This window comes from Sapajus apella, unplaced genomic scaffold, assembly GCF_009761245.1.
Source record: "Sapajus apella isolate SASKATOON/1434 unplaced genomic scaffold, GSC_monkey_1.0 scaffold21, whole genome shotgun sequence".
In the NCBI taxonomy this organism is placed as follows: Eukaryota; Metazoa; Chordata; class Mammalia; order Primates; family Cebidae; genus Sapajus; species Sapajus apella.
Genome location: NW_022436961.1, coordinates 9,963,801 through 9,975,134, shown reverse-complemented (window position 1 = coordinate 9,975,134; position 11,334 = coordinate 9,963,801). Strand labels below are relative to the sequence as shown.

Below are 11,334 nucleotides of genomic sequence, written 5' to 3'. Positions count from 1 at the left end.
CTCAGTCCCCTGGGTAGCTGAGATTACAGGTACACACCACCACGTCCAGCTAACTTTTGTATTTTTAGTAGAGACGGGGTTTCACCATGTTAGTCAGGCTGGTCTCGAACTCCTGACCTCATGATCTGCCTGCCTTGGCCTCCCAAAGTGCTGGGATTATAGACATGAGCCACCACGCCTGGCTGACGTGATGGAAAGTCGTAAGCCAACACTTGAGCCAGGAGTTGGAGGCTGGAGTGAGCTATGATCGTGCCACTGCACTCCAGCCTGGGAGACAGAGTGGAACCCTGTCTCCAAAACAAACAATCAAACAACAAATATGGTCTAGGTGAAGGAGCACACAGTCAGGAGTCAGTGCGCCTTGGTTCTCCACTGGCATACTGCAGTGGTACCAACCACTGCAATCCTGGCACATCCCTAAGTCTCCAGAGCCTCAGTCTCTCAGCTCGACAAAAAAGAGGGTAGACTCTTGAGTTTAGAATAAGTCTCTCTATTCACAAAGACTCTAAGTCTCAGCAGGGCATGGTGGCTTACACCTGTAATCCCAGCACTTTGGAAGGCTAAGGCGGGCAGATCACAAGGTCGAGATCAAGATCATCCTGGTCAACATGGTGAAACCCCATCTCTACTCAAAATACAAAAATCAGCTGGGCGTGGTGGCGCACACCTATAGTCCCCGCTACTCAGGAAGCTGAGGCAGGAGAATCACTTCAACCTGGGAAGCAGAGGTTGCAGTGAGCCAAGATTGCATCACCGCACTCCAGCCTGGCGACAGAGCAAGACTCCATCTAAAAAAAAAAAATTCTCTAGGTCTCCATGAATATTTTCTGAGCACCTACCATGTACAAAGCAGTGTGCTATATACAGTGGGTGGGAGGAGGAACAAAGATGAACTGACGTTGCTCTATCATGAACTCTACACTCCACCAGGGAAGAAAACGCCATAGCTACCTGTATACGTGATTGGCAATGTGCCTGATATATAGTAGACACTCAGTAAAATGACATAAAGGAGACATAAAATGCCCTGTGGGCATTTAGAGAAGACGGGCTTCATCTGATGGACAGGAATCAGGAATGGTTTGTAGGTGGCTGTGAGTTGACTTGTTTGTTTTGTTTTGTTTTGTTTTTGTTTTTGTTTTGAGACAGAGTCTCGCTGTGTCACCCAGGCTAGAGTGCAGTGACACGATCTCAGCTCACTGCAACTTTCTCCTCCCAGGTTTAGGCGATTCTTTTGCCTCAGCCTCCCAAGTAGCTGGGATTACAGGCACATACTACTACCACCACACCTGGCTAATTTTTTGTATTTTTAGTAGAGATAAGGTTTCACCATGTTGGCCGGGCGGGTCTTGAGCTCCTGACTTCAAGTGATCTGCCCGCCTCTGCCTCCCAAAGTGCTGGGATTGGAGGTGTGAGCCACTGCACCCGGCCTGAGTTGACTTTTAAAAGGTTGTTTTAACTCCAGTGACTACTTAACACCATCCTATAATGCGATGGAAAAATCTTAAGCCAACATTAAAGATTCTCCAAGCTCTGGTCCCAATATTTATCTTTCAATCTTTATCTTTCCTGTACCCACAACTATGCTGTAGCCAACCACTCTGCTTACTGTACCTCAGATATTACTCATAATTTTTTATGAAGCCTTTCTTTTTTTTTTTTTCTTTTTTGAGACAGGGTCTTACTCTGTCACCCAGGCTAGAGTGCAGTGGCATAATCTCGGCTCACTATAACCTCTGCCTCCTGGGTTCAAGTGATTCTCCTGCCTCAGCCCCCCAAGTAGCTGGGATTACAGGCACCCACCACCACGCCTAGCTAATTTTTGTACTTTTAGTAGAGACAGGGTTTCACCATGTTGGTCAGGCTGGTCTTGAACTCCTGACCTCAGGTGATCTGTCCACCTCAACCTTCCAAAGTGCTGGGATTACAGGTATGGGCCACCACGCCTGGCCTATGAATCGTTTCTTGATCCCTCCAATAGTAGGCGCTCTCTCCTGTCTTTGAAATCCCACAAAGACTTGCCGACTTCTCTTGTGGTGTACATAGCATCTGCCCCTGAGTTACAGTTGGGTCATATCTTTTTCTCAAGATAATAATCTTAGACATCAGAAACTATATTATTCATCCATATTGCCAAAGAAATGGAAGGTATTCAGTAGATTCTTCTGACACGACAAGTACGAAAAGGACAACCTAGGAGACAGAACTGAACGAACAATGATGCTAAGTGAGAAATATTGGTGGCTTATGCCTAAAATCAGGACTATTCCAGTTTCAGTTTTGAACATAAGGTTTACTTGATAGAATCAGAGGGGTTAAGCTTGGAAGGTAAGTTGGAGTCAGATTACACAGAGCCTTGAATGCCAAGGTAATAAACAGCGTATATTCAGTTCTCCAAGAGAGTCACTGATCGTTTTAGGCAATGGACAGTAAGAAATTTGACCTTCCATATTTCCATCTGAAATATGGAAGGTCAAACCAGAAGCATTCTGGTTGACACGCTAGTCTCCTTGGAATTTGGTTCGAGATAAGTCCAACCCAGACAGAAAAAAAACAACTCTTAAGCGTACTGACAAAATTAAGTGCATGACTCTGTAGACCTGTGAGTCCCGGAAAAGTCACCAAGTTATTAAAAACTGTTTTGTAGGCTTCCTGGCAACCAGACATTTATGTTCCCACTTCAGTGAAAGGATACAGACCCACACCAAAGCAGTTATTGCTAAATTTCCAAACTGGTGAAAAAGAGAAGATTCTATCTTCTTCCAGAGAAGGAAGGGAGGAGCAAAAAAGTACATTGCACACAAAGGATGTGTGTGTGTGTGTGTGTGTGTGTGTGTGTGTGTGTCTCTAGTGTGTGTGTATACATATAGGTACATATATGCAGACTGAGAATCCCTTAGCAGAAATGCTTGAGACCAGGAGTGTTTCAGATTTTTTATTTTTTTTTAATTTTGGAATACCTGCATTATACCATTGAGCATCCCAAATATGAAATTCTGAAATCCAAAATATTCCAATAAGCACTTCCTTTGAGCATCATGTTGGTGCTCAAAGTTTTGGATCTGGGGGCATTTCGGATTTCAAATTTTCAGATTTATGATGTTCAACTTGTATATGTATATATAAATTACAGTGTGTATGTGTGTATGTATATACATGTGTGTATGTAAACATGCATACATATATGTGCGTGCATGTGTGCATATATGTATGCATGCAGATGTGTGTGTATTTATGTACCTACATACATAGTACACACATGCATAAATGCATATGTATATGTGTATACATGTATATGTGTCTACGTGTGTATATGTGTATATATGTGGGTATGAACATATATGTGTGTATACTGCATTAGTCCATTCTCACACTGCTATGAAGAAATACCTGAGACTGGGTAATTTATAAAGGAAAGAGGTTTAATTGATTCGGAGTTCTGCATTGCTGGGGAGGCCTCAGGAAACTTACAATCATGACAGAAGACAAAGGAGAAACAGGCAGCAGGATGGAGTGAGTGCCAGCAGGGGAAATGCCAGATCTCATGAGACTCACTCACTTCATGAGAACAGCATGGGGAACTGCCCATGATCCAATTACCTCCACCTAGTCCCGCCCTTGACATGTGGAGATTATGGGGATTACAATTCAAGATGAGATTTTGGGTGGGGACACAGCCAAACCTATCACTATATATGTGTGTATATATGCATGTATATATGTGTATGTATGTGTATATGTATGTGTGTGTATGTGTATCCTTGTGTTTACATATGTATATATGTGTACAACTGGTTGTTTTCCCTGGAATAGCATCACATGTTCTTAAATTTCTACTACAGATTTCTAACAACATAAATGATGTAGAGTAGTGTTATATGTAACTTTCTATCTGTAACTTAGTTTTGAGATTTATCAGTTACATACTCCTAACTCCAGTTCATTTTCATCATTGCATAATATTCCATTGAATTTATGTATTACACTTCATTTAATCATTTTTCTGTTATTGGACATTTAGTTTACTTTAAAAGCCTTACTTATGGAGAACAATTTCATAATGAACAATCCATGTATATATGTGAGATTTCATGTGCTTATAAACCTAGTAGTAGAATTATTAAGTATGAATTCATATTTACTAGACCTTGCCAAACCAATATCTAAAGTGGTTATACCACAGTCAACATTTAAAACACTTAAACATTTAAAAAACTTTTTTTTTTTTTTTTGGGACGGAGTTTCGCTCTTGTTACCCAGGCTGGAGTGCAATGGCGCGATCTCGGCTCACCGCAACCTCCGCCTCCTGGGTTCAGGCAATTCTCCTGTCTCAGCCTCCTGAGTAGCTGGGATTACAGGCACGCGCCACCATGCCCAGCTAATTTTTTGTATTTTTAGTAGAGACGGGGTTTCACCATGTTGACCAGGATGGTCTCGATCTCTTGACCTCGTGATCCACCCGCCTCGGCCTCCCAAAGTGCTAGGATTACAGGCTTGAGCCACCGCGCCCAGCCCTAAAAAACTTTTTTAAAACTTTTAAACATTTAAAAAAATTTTAACACACATGTATATATAACTCCTATATATCTAAATAAAATACTTATATTGTCACACATACACACATATCATGATTCCCTCCAGAGTATCAGGGAGGGAAATGGGATAGGTCAGAGAGGGGCTCATACAGATTTTCAATTATACATGTAATATTTTATATCTTAAGCTAGGTGATAGGTACATAAATACCCCTTTTATTATCTATATTTTTTGTGTCTATAACTGAAATCTTTCTAGAGGCTTCTGTTAAAACTTGAGATATTAATCTCAACATTTAACTTTGCTTCATCTCAAATGACAACTTGAGGATCATACTCTCTTACCCAACCCTTCAGAAATGTGTTAGAGAATTCAGAAGCCACCACGCCCAGCCAGGCTTGTTTCTTTATTGTATCTGCTAAGTACTCTGGCATGCCACAGAGCAAATGAAAAGGAAATCAGGGGTGTCAATGTGTTTTCAAGGGGAGCTCCACCATCACTTTTCAGTGGTAAGCTGTAACTCAGCTTTGGAGTAAGGGAACAAAGGGAGCAAACGAACGGAGAAAGGCGAAAGCCCCGCTTACCATAGAAGAGCAATGCTTTTGTCATGTGATGATGCAGGTAGGTCCGGTTGATGGTGAAGAAACATGCGTCTGCTCCACAGTGGCCTAACCTCCCGGTCTCCCCCGTCAGCGGGGACCACCAGAGCATAATGGGGTAGCTGTCCAGTTCCCATTTTCTTTTCCTGTTGAAGGTCAATGCTTCTTTCTTAAGAAACGCATTAAGATGCGTAGGTGCTTCTTCCATTTTTGTATGTCCATCTTGCAAACCGGAACTTTGAAACCCCTTCCTTTCAAACTTCCCCAGCTCAACCACGACCTAAAAGAGAAGACAATTATTTCCAGGGTCAAACTATGTGATTTCCTGTTGTACATCTCTCATTCATCTTGACGATTGAGCCTCTTACTAGTTGTTGCTGTAACCATTGACCACAAACAGTAATTTAAGACAACATAAATTTAAGCTAGGTGCACCGGCTTACACTTGTAATCTCAGTATATCGTGGGGCCATGTTGGGAGGACCACTTGAGGCCAGGGGATCGAGACTAGCCTGGCCAACATGGTGAAATCCCGACTCTACTAAAAAATACAAAAATCAGTCAGGTGTGGTGATAGCATACGCCTGTAACCCCAGTTTCTTGGGAGGCTGAGTCAGGAGAATCAAATCAAATGAACTCAGGAAGCAGAGATTGCAGTGAGCCAAGATTGCGTTACTGCACTTCAGCCTGGGCAACAGAGCGAAGCTCCATGTCAAAAAAAAAGAAAAAAAGAATTGGCCAGGCATGGTGAGGCATGCCTGCAGTCCCAGATACTCAGGAGGCTGAGGCAAGAGGCTTGCTTAAGCCCAGGAATTAGAGGGTGTAGTGAATTATGACTGCACCACTGCACTCCAGCCTGGGCAACAGAGCAAGACCTTGTCTCAAAAATCAATCAGTCAATCAATCAATCAATCACAAATTTGTTATTGCACAGTTCTGAAGTCAGAGGTCTGAAATGGGTCTCACTGGGCTAAGATCAAGGGGTCAGCAGGGCTGCAATCCTCCCTGAAGACTCTAGGAGAGAAGCCTGTTTCTTGCTTTTCTTTTAGAGCTACCACCATTGACTCATGGCCTCCTTCCTCCTCTTCAAAGCCAGCAACACTACATCTCCTGACTCTTCTGATGTCACCTCTTCTCTCTGACCATGTCAGGAAAGGCTCTCCATCTTTAAGAACTTGTGATTACATGGGGCTCACATGAATAATCTGCGATAATCTCCTCCATTTCAAAGTGTGTCACATTGATCCCATCTGCAAAGTCCCTTTTGCCAACTAAAGTAACATATTCACAGGTTCCAGGGATCAGGGAGTAGACACAGCCTCCAAATATCAACCAACAAGAATGGTCAATGATTCTACTAAACACTTAAAACAAATACATTTCCCCTCCATTTCTTAAGTCGATAGGATATCCAGAAAGAGTTTTGCCTCTTAATGAAACCTATGACAGGATTGTTACCTGACTACCACTAGAAAAGGCACTCTAGGGAAAATGAGTTATAAATTACCAACTGGTTTCTTTTTTATTACAATTAAAGGAGTCATAACATGGGTTTTATGTTTCTAGCAATACTCACTATAGCATTGAGATGGTGAAATAATATCTGATGTCAAAATTCCCTAGAGTCTATGTTACCCACATGGTACACCAGAGTACTGGGCTTCCACTCACAACCACATGTTTAAATTTATTCCAGGATAGTCTAAGTCTGGGTCACTGGACAGCTAGGACATCAGCAACAGTCATCTGGAGGGCAGGGTGGGTGTAGCAGAAACTCCAAAAGTGCTGCTTTTCATCAAATATTTTTTTGAGATGGAGTCTAGCTCTGTCACCCAGGCTGGAATGCAGTAGCACGATCTCAGCTCACTGCAACCTCCGCCTCCCGGGTTAAAGTGATTCTCCTGCCTCAGCCTCTTGAGTAGCTGGGATTACAGGCGTGTGCCACCACGCTCAGCTAATTTTTTATTTTTAGTAGAGACAGGGTTTCATTGTGTTGGCCAGGCTCATCTCGAACTCATGAACTCGTGATCCACCCGCCTTGGCCTCCCAAAGCGTGGAATTACAAGCATGAGCCACCATGCCTGGCCTTTTCATCAAATTTTAAGACTTGGTATTGTGCTGAGCACAGTGGCATGCACCTTTAGTCCCAGCTACTCGGGAGGCTGAGACCAGAGGATCGCTTGAGTCCAGGAGTTCAAGGCTGCAGTGCGGTATGACTCCACCACTATACTCCAGCTTGAGCAACAAAAGAAGACTCCATCTCAAGAAAAAAAAAAACAAAAATTGATATTAATATGATAATTGATATGGCACTAGGTATAGAAATATGCTAGAGAAGCCAGGCGCAGTGGCTCACGCCTGTAATCCCAGCACTTTGGGAGGCAGAGGCAGGTGGATCATGAGGTCAGATAGAGACCATCCTGGCTAACACGGTGAAGCCCCATCTCTATTAAAAAAACAAAAAAAAGAAATATGCTAGAGAAAGGGTTGAACGGCTCCATATGTAACTGAAAGTTTAGTAGTCAGACTATGAAACAAACAAAGCAGTAAACAGTAAGGCACATTTACATTTCTATATGTTAACTGCTCTACCAGTCAGCCATGGAGGGCGTTCCCCGGGCAGCCCTCAGATCCTGCTTTTAGGAGCCGAGAGTGGTACCTTTTGTACGTGCTTGCTGCTCCCGGTGTTAGATAAAGGCCACTGATCACTGATGCATTGCATGGAGTCTGTAACTCCCTGGGGAAGGCCCGTGACTTTCATTAGATTCTCAAAGATATCCAAGGCCAAAAAAAACAACACTGAGTGAAAGCCAAACAGCATTCCAGGAGTAAGGAATTATATCGGCTTTACAAAACTATGGATCACCTGAGACAAAGTCAACGCTAGAGCAGCAGGGCCATCACTGAGAGCTAAATTCTGCCTGTTGCCAACAGCTCTCTCAGCATTTTTATGATGGCACAACGTGGCTCTCCCCAGTAGTTTGATCCAAAGGAGATGACTTGTAGCCACAAAACTATCTTTTCATCTGAACTTCTTCCCCTGCAAATGTACAACCAGTCACTTAAAAGAAAGGCTTTTAGAAAGCCATAGGATACAACTCCAAAGGTGAAATTTATTCCACATTTCAGATCAATATCTACTATGTGAGCTATAAGTTCATTTCCAAAGAATAGCGATGCTTTTAAGAAGAGATTCTTCTTCTGCCAAACAACTTTTATTTTTCGGGGGAGGGTCTCACTCTGTTGCCCAGGCTAGAGTGCAGTGGCATGATCTCAGTTCACTGCAGTCTCCAGGTTCAAGTGATTCTACTGCCTCAGCCTCCTGAGTAGTTGGAATTACAAACACAAGCCACCATGCCCGGTTAACTTTTTTGTATTTTTAGTAGAGACAAGGTTTCATCCCATTGTCCCAAACAGCTTTTTAAAACACATTATCTTCAGGTACCACTACCAGGTTGTAGGAAATATAGCAGAATAAAGGAATGTATTCAATAAAACCATAAGGATAAAATTAGTCAATCCCACAATCAGAAAAGTTAAAAGGACAAATGACCCAGTTTTAACAAGCCTATGACATGGAATAAAAGGTGCAGCAGAAGAAACTTTTTCATAGTGAAAAGAATGAAAACATAAAGTTTGAGACTCACCAACCAAATTCAATGTATGGGTTTGTTTATTCCAAATTCAAACCAACTCAGGCCACACATGGTGGCTCATGTCTGTAATCCCAGCATTTTGGGAGGGCAAGATGGGTGGATCACCTGAGGTCAGGAGTTTGAGACCAGCCTGGCCAACATAGTGAAACCTCGTCTATCTTAAAAATACAAAAATTAGCTGGGCATGGTGGCACAGCCCATTTCTCCTAAAAATACAAAAATTAGCTGGGCATGGTGATACAAACCTATAATCCCAGCTACTTGAGAGGCTGAGGCAGGAGGATCACTTGAACCCAGGACGTAGAGGTTGCAGTGAGCTGAGAATGTATCACTGAACTCCAGCCTGGGCAACAGAGCAAGACTCTGTCTCAACAACAACAAAAAAAAACCAACTCATTACGAAAATTCTTTTTTTTTTTTTTTTTTTGAGACAACTGGGAAAAATTTAACATGGCCAAACATACAGAGAATATCCAGTAGTTATTGTTAATTTTGTTGGCTGTGATAGTAGCAGTATGGTTACATTAAATTTTTCAAAGTTCCTATCTGTGAGAGAATCATATTAACATACGACTGGTGAAATGCTATTATGTCCCGGATTTGCTTTAAAATATTCCAAAATATATTACTAAATTATTTATGCAACTAAAAAGTAAAATTCAAAAATAAATATACATATATACCCAAAGAATTTACAGTTTATACAAAATATAGTTAAATGTGAATGGAAAACAATGTCTAAGTTTTTCTCCAGAGAACTATAATGTTTTAGCTTAAGTGCAGGTGACTATAATATTTTCATGTTTAGATTAATATTAAGTAAACAATTTATGTTATAGAATCTGCTATGGGCTAAATTGGTTTTGGTTTTTTTTTTTTTTTGCTTGATTGGTTTTTTGAAACAGAGTTTTACTCTGTCACCAGGCTGGAGTGCAGTGGCATGATCTTGGCTCACTGCAACCTCTGCCTCCCAGTTCAAGCAATCCTCCTGCCTCAGTCACCCAAGTAGTTGGGACTATAGGTGTGCACCACCACACCCAGCTAATTTTTTGTATTTTTAGTAGAAATAGGGTTTCACAATGTTGGCCAGGAGGGTCTAGAGCTCTTGACCTCGTGATCTGCCCACCTCAGCCTCCCAGAGTGCTGGGATTACAGACGTAAGCCACCATGCATGGCCGCTAAATTGTATACTCCCAAAAAACTCCTATGTTGAAGTTCTTACTCCCAGTACCTTATAACGAGACTATATTTGGGACAGGGTCTTCAAAGAGGTAACTGAGTTAAAACAGGTGGGCCCTACTCCAGTATGACTGATGTTCCTATAAAAAGAGAAAATTCTGACACAGACACTTGCAGAGAGAAGGCAGTATAAAGATACAGGGAGAAAACAGTCATCTATAAGCCAAGGATAGAGGCCTGTAAAAAAATTAATTTGGGTTGTGGAAGCAAGCCACTCCACCTGCAGTATTTTGTTACAGAAGCCCTAGCAAACTAACATAGGATCTATGACATGATATTTCTTTTCTATTTATCCTATCTTTACCCTACTCATGTGGCAAATTATTTCATCTGCCTAAAAACAGGAATGGAGGCCAGGCGCAGTGGCTCACACCTATAATCCCAACACTTTGGGAGGCCAAGGCAGGGGAATCACTTGAGGTCAGGAGTTCGAGACCAGCCTGGCCAACGTGGCGAACCCCCGTCTCTACTAAAAATACCAAAAATTAGCTGGGCGTGGTGGTGCGCGCCTATAGTCCCAGCTACTCAGGAGGCTGAGGCAGGAGAATCACTTGAACCCGGGAGGCAGAAGTTGCAGTGAGCTTCATATGGTGCCACTGCACTCCAGCCTGGCAACAGAGCAACACTCTGTCCTGGATACCTCCAGCACAAACAAGGAAGGAGGCACGTTGCCTCTCACCAGAATCCCAATCTGGCAGAAGGCAGCGGTAGAAGTATAGGACCAGACTGTCTTCCAAAGTGCTTTAATAAGCATTATCTCATTCAACCCAACGCAGAAGGGAGATCCCGCAGAGCGAAAAAGCCCAGAGAGCACCTTAGTTTCTCAGTCTCACAAGTGAACTACTCACAACCACAAATAACCTTTAAAGGTTGTGTGGAGGGCCAGACGCAGTGGCTCATGCCTGTAATCCCAGCACTTTGTGAGGACAAGGCAGGCAGATCAGCTGAGGTCAGGAGTTCAAGACCAGCCTGGCCAATATGGCAAAACCCCATCTCTACTAAAAATACAAAAATTAGCCAGGCATGGTGGCAGGCACCTGTAATCCCTGCTACTTGGGAGGCTGAAGCAAGAGAATCACTTGAGCCCAGAAGGTAGAGGTTGCAGAGAGCCGGGATTGCACCACTGCACTCCAGCATGCGCAACAGGAGCAAAACTCCATCTCAAAAAAAAAAAAAAGTCCTGAGGAAGTCAGGTGCAGTGGTTCACACCTGTAATCTTAGTGCTTTGGGAAGCCAAGGCAGGCAGATCGCTTGAGTTCAGGAGTTCAAGACCAGCCTGAGCAACATGGTAAAACCCCATCTCT

At 42.7% G+C, this 11,334-nt stretch overlaps 1 protein-coding gene across 2 annotated transcripts in view; it reads right to left on the bottom strand.

The window, feature by feature from the left end:
- The window catches only part of FUT10 (fucosyltransferase 10), a 112,713-nt gene that overhangs the window by 82,019 nt on the left and 19,360 nt on the right, over positions 1–11,334 (bottom strand). For both annotated transcript variants that reach the window (XM_032288271.1, XM_032288272.1), the window contains exon 3: positions 5,121–5,415. In XM_032288271.1, coding sequence (XP_032144162.1) covers positions 5,121–5,415 — 295 coding nt within the window. The remainder of the gene's footprint in view (positions 1–5,120; positions 5,416–11,334) is intronic.